The sequence below is a fragment of the Erpetoichthys calabaricus genome, chromosome 2, assembly GCF_900747795.2.
Source record: "Erpetoichthys calabaricus chromosome 2, fErpCal1.3, whole genome shotgun sequence".
Taxonomy (NCBI): Eukaryota; Metazoa; Chordata; class Cladistia; order Polypteriformes; family Polypteridae; genus Erpetoichthys; species Erpetoichthys calabaricus.
In genome coordinates, this window is record NC_041395.2 from 47,094,049 (window position 1) to 47,110,955 (window position 16,907).

General features: G+C 43.1%; 1 protein-coding gene and 1 long non-coding RNA gene across 3 annotated transcripts in view; one reads left to right on the plus strand and one right to left on the minus strand.

The window, feature by feature from the left end:
- Positions 1-8,391, minus strand: part of rem2 (RAS (RAD and GEM)-like GTP binding 2) — a 28,397-nt gene extending 20,006 nt beyond the window's left edge. Inside the window, exons 1-3 of one of the 2 annotated variants that reach the window (XM_028791312.2) lie at positions 8,100-8,391; positions 4,152-4,484; positions 1,374-1,447 (exon numbers count right to left, since the gene is read on the minus strand). In XM_028791312.2, the coding sequence (XP_028647145.1) occupies positions 1,374-1,447; positions 4,152-4,484; positions 8,100-8,121 (429 nt within the window). In that variant the 5' untranslated portion in view covers positions 8,122-8,391. Of the gene's footprint in view, positions 1-1,373; positions 1,448-4,151; positions 4,485-7,040; positions 7,394-8,099 lie in introns of those variants that run through there. The other variant, XM_051922405.1, reaches the window with a different exon arrangement.
- The window catches only part of LOC127526571 (uncharacterized), a 463,174-nt gene that overhangs the window by 23,237 nt on the left and 423,030 nt on the right, over positions 1-16,907 (plus strand). The window lies entirely within an intron of this gene.

The following is a 16,907-nucleotide window of genomic DNA, read 5'->3' on the forward strand; positions in this document are numbered from 1 at the left end:
TGCCTTAGGGTATATCTTTGTTGGGGGTGAATGGATGCACAAATGAAGGTGCAATAGATGTGGATGCCTAGGCTTCTGGTCTTTGGCAGCTTGGGACTGGCACTAAGATGGCCCTGGCTTGTGTGACCCTGGGGGCTGGCTTTTTGGGAGGTAGGTGTATTAGAGGTGTAACAGAACAAGATACAGAGGACAGAAAGATATGGCAACCCCTAACAGGAGCAGCCGCAAGAAGAAGAAGAAGGTGCATTAGAAGGAATATCTAAGCCGATAGCAGTGGTGAAGTTACTGCTGCTGGATTACTGCTGTATATTCATGGAGTCCAAAATAGTTGCTGTTAAGTGAACCATTGGGGTCTTATAGCTAAAGAGATGAAATCTTAAACTACAAGCGGGACGCCACTTGTTTTTAAGATTAGGCGCCCTTACACTATTTTAAGATTAGGCATCTACTCTAAATTTTTAAGATTAGGGACCCTGGTGTACCTGGCCTTACCCACACGAACCCTAAGTTCAGGGTTTGTAGTAGGGGTAGGCCAGTCTAAAACAAACAACAAGAAGGAGATGGCGTCCGCTTTTTGAACAAGACCCTTACAAGCTTCCAGTTTCGATATCGACTTGAGTGAACAAGCCACCTAATTTGACTATTTTCCAATTGTGGAATTAATCAAAAAAATAATTCTAAACCTTTAAAACACCTTGATGCTGCACTTGACGCTTATGTACCATTTAAGTAACTGGCAGGAAGATCCATGATTTTACTCTCATGGAGGCCATACAGTTTCATTTGGCATGCATTAAAAAGTGACGGGGGTGACAGTGGCCAGCGCTGCGGCCTTACCGCTCCAGGGTCTTTGATTCAGATCTCTGCTCGGTCACCGTCTCTCTGAGGTTTGCTCGTAGTTGTGTGGATTTCTGCCTCATATCCGAATGACGTGTGTGTCTCAGGTTGATGCTGTACGTGAGAGTGTTCCCTGATTCTAGTATTTTTGATGGGATGATTTCATTGTTCGCTTTGATTCATTCCTATGTAGCCTGTTGTTATTTGTCTTTACAGATGAATGCTCTGACTCATTTGACTGCGGCCTCTCCTGCTCCTCTTGCTCCTGTGTTTCCCCAATCTGTTCACCAGCTTGTTTCTATTTCTGCATCTGCTGGTATCCTGTCTTGCAACCCAAAATCCTCAATCCACATTATTACTTCTGTATGTTAAAAGTATAATCCCACATTCTGTGGAAAACAATCGCTCTTTTTATATCAGTAACTGCTTTTGAACAAATAATTCAAGACAACTAACAAAAAAATGAATAAAAAGTGGAAGTGGTTACATCTGCTTTTACCAAGACAGTAGATTTTATTTTGCAAGCTGCCTGTTACCTTTTTCCAGTCATCGATAAAAGTGATGGTGATGTCTTCATCATCCATTAAAATGGTCTTTTCATAGCTGTCCTCTGGGTGGGAACCAACAGTCACAGAGCAGCAGGGGAAGAAAGGTGAGAAGGAAATGAAAAGACAGTAAATGAACACATCATAGACCGCTGCAGGAATTCAACTCACCGTTCAGTGCATCCAAGTAAAACTGGGCTTTGCTTTTTCATAAACTATTCAACTGAAATATTTGTCTTAACAAATGCCTCTACTATGAGTCATAAAGGAAGCCGTCTCCTGAACAGACAACCTGTGACAGCTCTTCTGCCTCCCTCTCTTTATCTGTGAAATCAAATGCTGCAAACAGTCCAAACTGCCTGCTCTTCCCGTCTCACACAGACTGCGACAATCAGCTGACGCTAAGCAGAGCAGAGCAGAGCGTGACAAAGCTCTCTCCAGCAGAGCACTATGACAGACACTTCCATTTTCCGTAGAACATTGACAGCTTTTCCAGATCTGCTGAAAAACGACTGTCCATAGCAGCGCTCTATTGAGAACATTTGGTTGATGTCTAAGTTAGTCTGCAGTTTCCAAAGCGGCCACCAATGTAAAGCATAAAGACAAAAATATCACCCGTCCCATCTATGTCGGCAGGGTCAGCAACTTTTGAGTTTCTTTGAGCCAATATCACTAAGGACCTAAATTAGGGTTAACACAGCACAGCTATCATCAGGAAAGCTCACCGATGCCTTTACTCCCTTAGACATCAGAAGGATATCTCCATGTACGCTCACTAACATCTGCAGCTGCACAGTGACGGCCATCCTTACTGGCGGCGTTACACCCCACTATGGCACCTGGTCAGCCTAGCAACTGCAAAGCACCACCACATAAAGTCTTCTCACAATGTTACTGGCAGAGAGTTCCTTTATGTTCTTGACCGACAGTATATACAGAAGTGCATGCTGCTTTAGAAGACCTTGTAAGCAGCGTTATTATACACCGCTGCCATTATGGACCATTGGTATTCACGCAAGTACATTCAGTCTCCACCAGTCATAGGACCATTAGAACCAAAGCTGCTCAACAGCCAGTCTAAGAGGTGCATCAATGTTTCTTATGTATGTCATTTGAGATCTCATTTAATGTAGGGTGTCGTATTGATTGTCTGCGTTTATGTCAGTAGCCTTTACGACATTCTGACAAATAAGAGTTCCATTCCACCACGTATACATAAGATAAAACTTGAATAATATCATTCCATCTTAATCCAGTTCAGGGCCTTCAAACCTAACCCAACAGCATTAGCCGGAACTTAGTCCTGTAAGGAGTGCCAGTCCATTATAGGCTAATTAAGAGTCACCAGTTACCTAATGGGCGGCACGGTGGCGCAGTGGGTAGCGCTGCTGCCTCGCAGTTAGAAGACCTGGGTTCGCTTCCTGGGTTCTCCCTGCGTGGAGTTTGCATGTTCTCCCCGTGTCTGCGTGGGTCTCCTCTGGGTGCTCTGGTTTCCTCCCACAGTCCAAAGACATGCAGGTTAGGTGCATTGGCGATTCTAAATTGTCCCTAGTGTGTGCTGGGTGGATGTGTGTGTGTGCCCTGTGGTGGGCTAGCGCCCTGCCTGGGAATTTGTTAACTGGGATTGGCTCCACAGCAGACCCCTGTGACCCTGTGTTAGGATATAGTGGGTTGGATAAAGACTGACTGACTGACAGTTACCTACTAGAGCTATGACGGTAGTAGTAGTAATACTAGCCACTGTGCCAACCAGACTGGTAGTTTGAAGAGCTTAAGAAAAGCCAAGAAGAGGGACTACAGACTTTAAATGACTATAAAGTGTGTGAGAGCTGGTGTCATAGGGTAAGATTAATTTTAAAGTGAAGACAGAAAGAACCCATCCATCCATCCATCCATTATCCAACCTATACTATAGGGTCACAGGGGTCTGCTGGAGCCAATCCCAGCCAACACAGGGCGCAAGGCAGGAACAAACCCCGGGCAGGGCGCTAGCCCACTGCAGGGCACACACACACACCATGCATTATTGTAAAGCACTTTGGCCACAGCATTCCTATGTTGTTTTAAATGTGCTACATAAATAAATTGACATTGACATACTAGTGACAATTTAGAATCGCCAATGCACCTGACCTGCATGTCTTTGGACTGTGGGAGGAAACCCACGCAGACACGGGGAGAACATGCAAACTCCACGCAGGGAGGACAGGGAAGCAAACCCAGGTCTCCTTAGTGCGAGGCAGGAGCGCCACCACTGCGCCACCGTGCAGCCACAGAAAGAACCATGAACTGATTATTCACTGTATAGTAATAGAGATATTAAAAAGATTTTCATAAATTTTAACATATACTTCCATGATCCCTGATGTTTTGGCTTCCTCAAACAAGAAGGCATTGTAAAATGCTTGGCCAAACATTTAGATGTTCGTTCTCAATCTGTTTTTTCCATTGCAGACTCACACGGGACTGAAGCTTTCCAAAGTAGAATCAGCCATGCGGCACTGCAAAGCACACAAACTAAACACACGTTAGAATCCATAATTAACCCTGCGTTATCATATGTCGTATATGTGGGAGAATACAAGCCCATATATATTTAGGAAAAATATCCACTCTCCACAGACTGGGAAATGACCCCGGGGTTCAAAAAGCTGTGGGACAGCAGTGCTAACCACTGTGCCACATTTTGAAATTCTCTGATTGCTAAACCATTCAGCCCAATAACACTACATTTAGCAATGTCTATAATGTCGGAAGGATTTCATTCACCTGTAACATTTTCTGAGTCCACAGAGGTAGCTCTGCCATTGTTTCCAGTAATGGCACAAGTCAGAGCCGTTTTTCCAACTCCACTTTCACCCAGAAGCAAGACTCGTATCAAACCATTGTTGGCCCAATCTGCTGAAGGAATTTCACTCTTTCCGGCCACAATCGACTCTTCAGATGCCGACGAAAACTGGATTGGTGGTGGCGTAGGACCAGTAAGTTCGGGCGTCCAATCAAACTCTTCATTGACAACAGCAGACTCACGCTTTAATTGGTGCTTCAGGGGTAATGGAGTGCTGCCCCGTCGAATTGGGGGGGCACTGGAGAGAGTCATTTCTGTGAAAGATAGATAAAGTGCCACTTGAGCCACCTGTGAGCCACTCTGGTTACATGCAATAGCAGAGCTGTAGAGGACACAGTGTCTTAATCAAGAATCCAGCTAGATACAAACCTTCAAAATGATTTTAAAAAATCTGGGCATAAATTTGTAAATCTTTACAGCAACTAAATGTAGAATCTTAGGTTCGTATGCCTTCTTCTGGCAAAATGTTTTCAGGACAAGTAGCTTAATGCGGTAATTTTAACAAATATGTCACCTTTAATTTCAATAGGAAACAAATTATTTCTATCTATCTATCTATCTATCTATCTATCTATCTATCTATCTATCTATCTATCTATCTATCTATCTATCTATCTATCTATCTATCTATCTATCATAGAGTGCCTATCTATCCATCTTATAGTGCCTTTTATCTATCTATCTATCTATCTATCTATCTATCTATCTATCTATCTATCTATCTATCTATCTATCTATCTATCTATCTATCTATCTATCTATCATAGAGTGCCTATCTATCCATCTTATAGTGCCTTTCTATCTATCTATCTATCTATCTATCTATCTATCTATCTATCTATCTATCTATCTATCTATCTATCTATCTATCTATCTGTCCATTTTTGTAGCCTAGTTTCTCAGGTGCATTGGGAGCCAAAGTCTATCCTGATAGCAATCTGTACAAAGCAGGCAGCACCACATGCCAGTATGTCTCTCCATCACAGTGTGCAAGTTAAAACGTTTAACTAATGTTCATCGTTATGGCATTGGAAACTTTTTAACTAGTAGATTGCCCTTTTGTAAGACATTTCTTTTACATTTCTAAAAACATTCCACCATATTATCCATCCATCTGTCTGGGGCCTGTTTATCCATGATCATAACTGTAGTGAGATTAAGGTTAATGCCAACAGCAACTGAGACAACACAGAAATCTAGTTTTAGGTGAATGCTAACCAAATAAAATAAATGATTGTCCATCCATTTTCTGTACTCACTTTGTTCTAATCTGAGTTACATGGAGTTAAACCCCATGCTAATAGAAAACAAAAGACATAGGGCAATAATGAACATATCAGTCCATTACAGTGGACATACAGATTTATATAAACACCTCATACTTTCAAAGCTCTTTTAATCTAATCTGAGTGCACAAAGAGGCTAAAGCCTATCCTAGCAGAACCAGATGAAAGCTGGGCGCCAGTCCATAGCAGACAAGCACATTTTCCATCCATCCATTTTCAAACCTGCTTGTCCTGAGCTGGATCACAGGAAAGCTGGAGCCTAACCCAGCAAGCATAGAGCACAAGAAGATTATCTTAAATTAAAATACAATTCAACGATAGATAGATAGATAGATAGATAGATAGATAGATAGATAGATAGATAGATAGATAGATAGATAGATAGATAGATAGATAGATAGATAGATAGATAGATAGATAGATAGATAGATAGATAGATAGATAGAACGAACTTATTTTCCCCCCAGTTAAATTTCTTTTTTCTAACAGGTAGTCTCAGTATTGTGTAGCAGAATGTTAAACAGCACTGAAGAAACAGCCAAGTTGAGTACCAAGGCACCACGCTGGAGTGTTTTGTGTCATTTTGTTAGGACGGTCAGTGTTTTTCGCTGGACTCTCTAGATGTATATGGAATAGCTCTTGAAATCTCAGCAAATGCAGGAAATCGAGCCTGCCCTAGATAAGTGGGTTAGGAAGGTGGATGGAGGGATGGGTGGATTACCAACCAAAAAACCTCACGAATAACACAATCCACAGGACTGAAAGCATGTCATTATGTGCGTTTAAAATCGTGCAGTTAAAGAAGATTGTACTAAAGAAGTATTAGGCGGTGATTAAATATAATGCGAATGGAAGATGGACCATATCACTCGAAGGTAACTGCTAGAAAAAAGCACAAGTAGTAAGAAGCGTAGAGACAGAAAACGTCCCACCCATTCCCGAAACCCGCTTTTTCCAGTTGCAGAGTCGCACCGAGCTCTACGGTTTTTCTACAGACAAATGCGAGACGCTAAAGGATGTCCTTAAGAACTCTGATGGACTCTCTTCAGCCTTGCAAGTGCTTTATCCATTCTGTAACACTATGTATGGAATTGCATGCGTTGATCCTGAACCCAGTTGTGTAACATATAATACGTTATTGAGACACGCATCCTATTTTGTGACGCCGATAAACCCCGTTGATCTATAAATATGCCGTCCTCTTTATCGTAATTTTAATTTCACGCAAGTCCTAATTGTACGGGATCTCTTCACGACTCACGTTCTTTAGGACCCACTGTGCCCCCCGTGACATTTTGGAATATAGAGAGGCTTTAACGGCTTAAGCCTTGTTGTAAAGTATTAAGGAATTGACACAATGCACATTGGATAGCCCCTGTTTTAAAGTGTGGTCATCGGAGCTTTCGAATTCTTAGTAAGACCTAACAAAGAGTTTGCAGAGGTATTCTTCCACAGCAGTACCTCACTAATAGATGCGCCTACACGGGTCGTTCCTATTCCGACGTGTCGCCCGAACTCCCTTACCTGTTCTGTCCGTTTTGAACGAGGGCTCCACGATGACAGCTTTTCGGAGAGTCCCAGATGCGCGATCCTAGTCTGAGATCTTTCATCCATTCAGCAAACCCCTCTGCTTTTTGTGCAGCCTCCGGTGTGGTCGCTGCGCCTTCGTGTCGCCCCCTCTGCTCTTCTCGCTTTAAATCTACTGAAGCCTCTCCAACTGAGGAGCTTTGTCTTCTTAGCAATCCGCCTGCCCACCGTTTTTTTCTCTCACTCTTTTTTCATTTCATCTTTTCCCCTCTGCTTTGCATTTGCCTTCCCGCTCTAGCTAGTTTTTTAGCATTAACGTCTAAAAGCAGCTTTGCAGCCGGCTGTGCCCAGCTTTTAGTTGCCATGGCACCGCGTCCCACAGATACCCAAGAGTGCTATCGCAGTCAGGAGTGCAATGTAAAAAACACCGTTATATACATATTCTGGATTATGAATGCAAACTGTTGAGTTAAAAACGCTTCGTGCGCAGATCACGTAATGGTTTAGGAAAAGGCACAATGCAGATGGTGGTGGCCGCGTTTCCACGACAACTGTAGCAGCTGCCTTCATTTTAAACTGACCTGTAACTAACATTGAGGGAAGCGCAGGTGGATTTTCAGCAGAAAACTGTGAATAGATAACTCATCCGAAGAGTGTGGGCAACTAAGAGATCCGCTCAGGATTAAACACCTCGAGGGACTGAGAGGGCAGCGCTAGCAAACCTTCGACTGAAATAGCGGGTCTTCGTCCTGCTGTTGCATATTATTATGAAGAACCGAGGCGCGTTATTGTATGCCCTGACTCTGGTGGGCGGATGCACAATGGAGTAACTCTAAGGTGTGCGCGCGTGTGTATGTATATATATATATATATATATATATATATATATATATATATATATATATATATATATACAGTATATACTATATATATATATATTAGTATATACTGTATAAATATATAAATTGTATATCGATTGAGCAGACTGAAATCAAGTGCTATCGCCATGCAATCAAAACTACAATTACATCGCCTTTTTTGGTTTGCTTGTATTACCTGGGCTGTGTGATGAGTCCATGTCACCATAAGGTAAAACATCTAATGAGACATCCTACGACTTCAGAGAGCAGCTGTAAACTAGAAGAAACGTCCCCGCACAGCTGATCAGCATAGAAAAGGGGGAGTGTCTGTGGGGAACAGCCGAGCAAATCCTCCTATCTACTGACCAACTCCCTAAAAGCGCCAGGATTAAGGATCACCGATGTGCCAGTCTCGCATTCCACTGTTTAAATCGAGTGGTGCTTAAACATCTAAGACCACCTCTTGAAACCTAAAGAAAAACCCACGCCTTCTATATTCGCTTCAAAACTTATCCCGGCAGCACCGGACACAAGTCGAGAACCAATCCCGAACGGGAAGCCATTCTTCCGCTGGGCACACCGGTTTAGTTGCCAGGTAACGCGAGTGCATGTTAGGGGAGTCCCCGAAGGACACCCACGCCGACTTGAGGGTTGGGACCGTGCAAACTCGAGCGTGTCAAGAGTGGAGCTGAGCGATCCAGGACATTCTCACTTCACTACGCCCACTCCCGTCAACGCCACCCTTGTCCCAAATACTCGCTCCACTCAGTTGCGGATTTAGGTAGCCTATAGACGAATTGGGTAGCATCTAGCTGGAGGCTGAGCCGCTACATTCATCAGGAGCGCCGTTTATGAAAGTTAAGGGGCTCGTGCTCCGTAAAGTCCGCGTTACGCAAGAGGGTCGCGCGCTCCGGACACCAAGCAGGGAAGTCGTCACGTCTAGAAATGCTGCTTGCGCGCCATCACCCGAGAGCCACCATTTATGAAAGCAAAGGTGCGCGCTCAGGACACCGGCTGCCAAAGTCTACCTAATACTGACCACTTGCTATGGACCCCGCCACCGCCTGTTTCTCCAAACGGGCTCCGCTTTACGGATTTGGGTCGTTTGTGTTCTTTTAAAACAGAACGTCGTCGTGATTTTAGATGGACGAACACCGCATGTGATTTGACCTTCTGTTTGCCTCTTCGTTGCGATCGCCGGTGATGTCCACATTGGCGATATTATGAATTGTGTCAGGAAGCCCTGGAGCACGCCAGCCAACCATCCATCGTTCCAAAGTGGGCTCCTGCCCTGGCGTCCAGCGCTTACTTCTGCTCTCTCTGTGCGACCTCCTGTTGCTGCATGGGCAGACGGCCTGGCTTATTTGCGTGGGCGTGCGTGTGAGTGTGCCCCTCGAAGAACTGCTGTCTTGGCCCTGGCTCTTTCCTGCCTAAATAAGCTCTAGCTATTAAAAAAAAAAATGGATCCTGAGCAGGACTGTTGGCGTGCCAGTTGTTGTGCATTTCCATTGCTCTTAATAAAGGATCTGTCGAGATTTACAGTATAATGTAGTCTAACACGCATTTCTTTGAAATATGACAGGAGATGACCCCTTATGGTATCTCAGGACATTTTGCTAATTTCCATTTTTTCCATTTATTTTTAAATAATTCTCTTCACTGAGTACAGGCTCAGCTATAAAGCAATGACAAAATAATTAAACCAGACATCATTCACATACATGAACACAATAAAACTGGGCAAATTTCTATTTGATTAACATAAAATCATGACAATACAACTCCATTAACGTTATAATTGAAATATGACCAGTTGATAACAAAGAAGATGAAAACAAAAACCTCTGGTGGGAGGATTTGGGGAGTCTGTTTTTATTTATAACAGACAATGTCACAGTACTGGTCACCCATCATCTCCTGGATGTTATTATTATCTAGCTGATGCCTTTATCCAAGACGGCGTACAACATTTAAGATACAATTGATTGCATTCCTTTTGTTTTTCTGAGTGAAGCACAGGCACGTGAACTGATCTGCTTAGGGTCCCACAGTGTCAGTAGCGGGATTTGAACCCACAACCTCAGGGCCTGAGGTCCAAAGTCTTAACTACTACACCACATTGCCCACCAAGCTGTTGTAAGTACAGTAAGTGCACACTGAGCACTTTAATAAAAAGACCAAATCCTTACAGACTTACAATCCAACTGTCTCTGTGTCACCTCCCATGGCCAGGACTAACAGCTTGGCAATATAGCAGTGACAGCGAGTGCCACAGCAGAGCATAGAGGAGGCTCAGTAAAAGTTCAGAATGAATGCCAGTATGATGAGCTAATCTGTAGTTATAATCAGGGTACGGTAAGTTAACAAGTCTTCAGCCTGAATTTATATGCTAAGACCAATGGCGCATCTCAAACTCAAGTGAGTGGTCATTGCACCGCTTCCTAGCCCAGCAGCCAAAAGCATGACCCACCCACCCCCCACCATTGCTTTATTAATCCTTCCAATTTTTAGTAAACCAAAATATAAAGATTGTTAAAGTGTGCCCCCGAGTGATGAATCGGCCAAGACCTTGAGGGATAAGTTTGATATTTTTCAACTCAAACTTCTTTCTTCTCAAACATTGTAAGTAGGCATTTGCTATGCAAAATTGTGTTCTAAAGTGAAGCGTTTTTCATAAATTAAAGAGACTAGGGGGCCGTGCCCCCTGCTTGCTTCGCTCACCCACTTCCTCCCCTAAGGGGCACACTGCGCACTTCATGTCCCTGCTGCTCGCATTGTGAAGGGGGGGGGGGCTGAACGCACGCTAAGGAGATGTGGTCGGATCAGCTGCTGGCTTGCTGCTGCCGAGCTGCGCGTTCTATTTGTCACGCTGTGCGTCGATCATTTAAAAGTCTGTACAGCAGCTGTCCTTTTGTCTCACTGCCTTGTCTCGCGTGACGTTAAAGCGTCTCTGAGAAAATCACGTATCGTCTCCTTCCAAGCCTTCCAAGATTGTTTTTTATAATAAAGAGAAATACATCCAGCCTGCACTGTTGCTTTACAATGTGGTCCACATCGGGGGCATTTTTTGACTGGCAGCCTGTTATTGACTGAAGACCCTTTAAGCCAAAAAGAAGATTCAAATGTCATTGAAACTCTGATCGCGGTGGTTATCAAACCCCAGATTCAGGATTTGAGATGCCACAGTGCTAATCACTGCACTGCTCTGTTGAAGGATAGATAGATAGATAGATAGATAGATAGATAGATAGATAGATAGATAGATAGATAGATAGATAGATAGATAGATAGATAGATAGATAGATAGATAGATAGATAGATAGATAGATAGATAGATAGATAGGACACTATACTATATAATAGATAGATAGATAGATAGATAGATAGATAGATAGATAGATAGATAGATAGATAGATAGATAGATAGATAGATAGATAGATAGATAGATAGATAGATAGATAGATAGATAGATAGATAGATCTGCAGCCACTCCTGTCATGAAAACACTTTGTTGATTAACTCAGACGGCTTTCTTTGCTCTAAATCTCTTTTCATTTTCTCCACTTATTCCTGGGGGGTAACAAAGTGGTTAGCATTACTCTCTCACAATATCAGGGAGTTTGAATCCTAGCCAAGACTCTGACTGGGTGCAGACTACACATTCTCTCCCTGTGCTTCCCATGTTCCACAGACATCTATATTTGATTTTAAAGTGGCATGAGTACAACAGCTCATCGTGCTCCAGTCGGGCGCCCTGTCCATGGCTGATAACTGTCTTGTAAATGTTGCTGTCACCATGAGCCTAAACTGGATAAGAAAGTTAGGAAATGTGTGTACAGTATTCCTGGCTTTTATGTTTTAACTAATTTGTCTGAATTGATCTTTTGCATTTTGTCATTCCATACTCTGTCTCCTGCATCTGTCCAATGTTTTTAACATTTGTAATACCTACACAAGTCAAGTCAAGTCAAGTTGAGGAGCATGCACTGGTACAGTGCATTGCCACACCCACTACACGACGAAACAACTCGGGATCCTGGTCTGCAACCCCCCAGGCAGACACGCGGTCCAGTCCCACCCACTGGAAAGGACTCTCTATCTGCTGCACCCAGGTGTTATGTGGGCGACCCCTTGGCCTGGTCCAGCCACTTGGGTCCCCAACAATGAGGATCTTACGAGCTGGATCACTTTTCGGAGAAATGCACCACATGGCCGTAGTGCCATAACTGACAATCCCTTACAATGCAGGTAATGTGCCTGATTTGGGACTCCATGAGCGATCACTCATTCGACACAAAGTCAAACCAACGATGCCCAAGGATTCTCCGGAGAGACACAGTGTCAAAGGAGTCCAGCCTTCATCTGTGGTCACTGGACAACCATATAGCAAGACAGGAAGCACCAGGACTTTAAAGACTTGGACCTTCGTCCTTTTGCATAGATATCGGGAGCACCACACACCTCTTTCCAGCGACCTCATGACCCCCTCATGCTCTCCAAATCCATCTACTGACTTCATAGGAAGAGTCACCAGAGACATGAATGTCACTGCCAAGGTAAGTAAACCTCTCGACGAGGTCAACACTCTCTCCGCAAACAGACACACCGCTGATGGCCGTGCCCAAGTGGTCATTAAAGGCCTGGATCTCGGTTTTTATCAGGACACTCGCAGTTCTTCAAATATAACAGTAAACCCTACAACATTTACTGTACATATGGAGACTCAAGATAAACAGATACTAATACAGGTATGAGACTCCTTGTTTTTGTCTGTTTTTTTAACTAAGTCGTGCAAATATGAATTCTCATTCATGAAAGTAATGAAAATACAACAAGTTGACTGTGGAAGAGAGGAAAGCAAAAACTCTAGTAAACAGCATCAATGGATAAAATTATGCTTTGTAGAGACAATAAATAAGTAGAAGAAGCAAAGTGATAGTTTTACTGAACTGTGCCTCCTGGGTATCACCCACTGCTTTGGCACTGTGCAAGTTTAGAAGGTCAGGATGGAATCCATGATTGTGTACAATGGAGTAAAATGAGAAGGTCTGATGTGGCATCAGAAAGCACTTCTTCCCAAAGTCCTCCAGTTCTGATGTCTCATCCTTTGGGTGGGAGCAGTAACTTGGCAAAGCAGCAGTGGCACCAAGTGCCACAGCAGGATACCAAAAAAAGAAACAGAACAGAAGGGCCAGTAGCACCTCGTAGTGATTGCCAAGGTTTTATTTTTTGAGCTGACAGATCTAATCAGGGTAGGAGAGAATACCGTAATGGCTCTTCAGGATGGATGAGAACAACAGACTGTCCCTAACACAAGCAGGCAGTTACATTGCAGCTAAAGGTCTGACGCCCCCATATTGTCGTGTTATTAATCCTTGGGTTTTTTACATGTTGCGATTCTAATGTACACAACTGGGTGTAAGCATTGGCAGGTCCGTACAGGGAAGGAGGGTCACATTTCAAAGCAGCGCTAAGTTTAACTGGACGCCACTGTAAAGACGTAAGAACTGGAGTTATGTGAACGTACTTCCTCCTTTTACAGCAGAAATTGGAATTATTAAATCTGCATATATGATGGTTTGAACAGCCTGTGAATACATTATGACAATAGTCAAATCTGCTAGGAATAATCACTTTAATTATTAACTCTGTACCTTACATATTAAGGAAATATCTTTATTTTCCAATGTTTCTTTGCAGAAAAGGCAGAGTTTTGCTGCTGTAGTAAAGAGAGCAACTAAAATGCACGCTGATTCGTCCAAACCAATGTGGCATCTCAGCATTAAGGGCAGGTGGGATACGGTCCCCCAACCCTCAGCAGATGGCATTGTTATGTAAAAATTAAATAGGTAGTAAACTTCCATCCATCCATTTTCCAACCCGCTGAATCCGAACACAGGGTCACGGGGGTCTGCTGGAGCCAATCCCAGCCAACACAGGGCACAAGGCAGGAACCAATCCCGGGCAGGGTGCCAACCCACCGTAGAAGTAGTAAACTTGCCCCAGTAATTCAATTCATTCTTTAAATGTTTATAGCAAACTCATCATAGTCATCATAATCACATTATTCCAGTTTTGCATGATATACAAAATGTCATTTCTTATCTAGAAAAATATTTCTTTTTGGAGTATATGAAATTCTCTCTGTGCTTGGCACCTCTGCTAACGTGGCCAGCGTTGTTTTTGGGGAGCACCCTGGCATGGATTGGGTCACTGAATTGGGTTAGTGAGGGCACAGGCTGTGAACACAAGTGAGCAGCGTAAGCAAGAGCCAGTGGTGTGAATATGTAAGCAATAAGCGGGGCAGAGAAAAGATTATTGGAGTGACATGGAAGAAGCCATTGAAGATCAGAGCAGAAGCAGAGGCGTTAGAGGGTGGCTGGGGAAGGAGGGAGAAACTGCGTTTTACAGCATATTAGGTTAAAAGCACCAGTGGTGATAAAATGCCTGCCAAACAGTGTTATAAAAAAAATCACACAAAGTGAATATCTATATCCATAATTAAACATCTCTCTATTATATAAAAAAATCCTGGGAGGAGGCAAGACTTTTTCAGAGAGACACTTTCACATCCTGCGAGATGAAACTTTGTGCCAAGAGATTTAACCATGCCTGGGGACGGAAATAAAGACAAAGAGTAAAGAATGTCGTAAAGAATTCAAAAATGTTGGCGTGATACGCATGCAGAGCAGGTTAGAGATCATGAAAGTATTAAAATTCAAAAGTCTCAAAAAAAATGATAGTAAAGATCTCATTAGCGCAAACAAACGGAAATCATTACTCAGTGAAATAACGGAACGGCGAAAAGAGATCGAATATATCATTCGGATTTAAACTTTTAAGTCGGAGACTTGTAGATCGTCTAATTTGTGTTGCCATCAGGGAAAAGTAGAGTTTCTTCCCAATGAAGAGAATTAAAAGATTTGTTGTTTGGTGAAAGTGAAATCCACATACGCGAGCGGCAGAGACGCAAAGTGGCTGGTGTGTAGTGCAGGAGGGGGCGTTGGCGAGTGAAGTGAGCTGGGGACAAAGCCTCTTAGTGATTCATGATAATTATGTTGACTACTATAGAATACCAAGATGTGCAAGTTCATGCACCCTTTAATTTGTATGACAAAAATGCACAACTTCATATTGAACTCACCTGAGCAAAGGTGTATCTGGAAAAACTCCAGGGCCAGAGGAGCAAGGCACAAAGAGTGTTTCACAATTTCCAAAAAGAAATATTTTTCTAGATAACAAAATTGGAAACATTTTAATAGGATGACTAAGTTGGGTTTGCTCTAAACATTTTAACAGCACATTAAATTATTCGGACAAGTTTACCCCACAACAGTGCCATCTTCTGGGAGAGGGGGAGCGGTGTGTCAATTGTCCTTATTGCAGAGAGGGCAGATAAGACGAGATGTCAATATGAGCTGTGTGTGTTTTGCTAGGAGCGAAAGCTGACATCTCTCTTAGTGCAACCTTCTTCGAAACCTCAACTGCTGTGGACACACACTGTAGTGATGCAAAAACTCATGGGGACAAAAGACAAATGCCAGCAGAGTACAATGATTAGCAATAAATTATAATGATCACCAAGAGGCATAAAGTTGCATTTTATGAAGATCAGTGTCTTGATTTTGTTTTGTACAATTGTACAGTGAAAAAATGAAAGGACGGGTCCTCCCTGCGTGGAGTTTGCATGTTCTCCCCGTGTCTGCGTGGGTTTCCTCCGGGCACTCCGGTTTCCTCCCACAGTCCAAAGACATGCTGGTTAGGTGGATTGGCGATTCTAAATTGGCCCTAGTGTGTGCTTGGTGTGTGAGTGTGTTTGTGCGTGTCCTGCGGTGGGTTGGCACCCTGCCCGGGATTGGTTCCTGCCTTGTGCCCTGTGTTGGCTGGAATTGGCTCCAGCAGACCCCTGTGACCCTGTGTTCAGATTCAGTGGGTTGAAAAATGGATGAAAAATTAAAGGAGCACCTTGTAAACGTCTGGGCACCCCAAGATAATTGAGGTCTCAGAAAACTTTTCCCAAGGTCTCAGACCTTAATTAGCTTGTTAAGACTATGACTTGTTCACAGTCATTGTTAGGAAACCTCGGGTTATGAAAACTGCAAAGCTGTATAAATTCTCAGACTCCTCAAACCTTATCCCAACAATTGGCATTCATGGGCTCATCTAAGCAGCTGCCTAGCACTCTGAAGCATTAAAGTAATCGATGCTCTCAAAGCAGGAGAAGCCTACAAGAAGATAGCAAAGCATTTTTCAGGTAGCTGTTTCCTCAGTTCGTAATGTTATTAAGAAATGGAAGTTAATGGGAATGGTGGAAGTCAAGTTGAAAAGTTTCTGAAAGAACTGCTCGTGGAATTGCTAGAAAAGCAAATAAAACCCCCGTTTGACAGCAGAAGACTTTCAGGAAGATTTATCAGACTCTGGAGTGGCGGTGCACTGTGCAGCGACACCTGAACAAATATGACCTTCATAGTAGAGTCAGCAGAAGAAAACCTTTCCTGCATCCTCGCCACAAAGTTTGCAAATGAACATCTAAACAAGCCTGATGCATTTTGAAAACAAGTCCCATGAACTGATGAAGCCAAAATAGAACTTTCTGGCCACAACATGCAAAGGTATGTTTGGAGAAAAAAGGGTGCCAAATTCCAGGAAAAGGACACCTCTCCAACTATGAAGCATGATGGTGGATTGATCGTGCTTTGGGATTTTGTTGTAGCCAGTGGCGCAGGGAACATGTCATTGGTAGAGGGAAGAATGGATTCAGATAAATACCTGTAAACTGTGGAAGAAAACATCACACAATCTGTAAAAAAAAGTTGAAGTTAAAAGAGGATGACCTGAAACACACCACAAGATCTACAATGGAGTACCTCGAGAGGTGCAAGTTCTTAGTTTTGCTATGACCCTCACAGTCCCCAGACCTAAACATCATTGAAAATCTGAGGATAGATCTCAAAAGAGCAGAATTAGAGGCCTTTTCCAAGGGCGAATAGAAGAAAATACCTC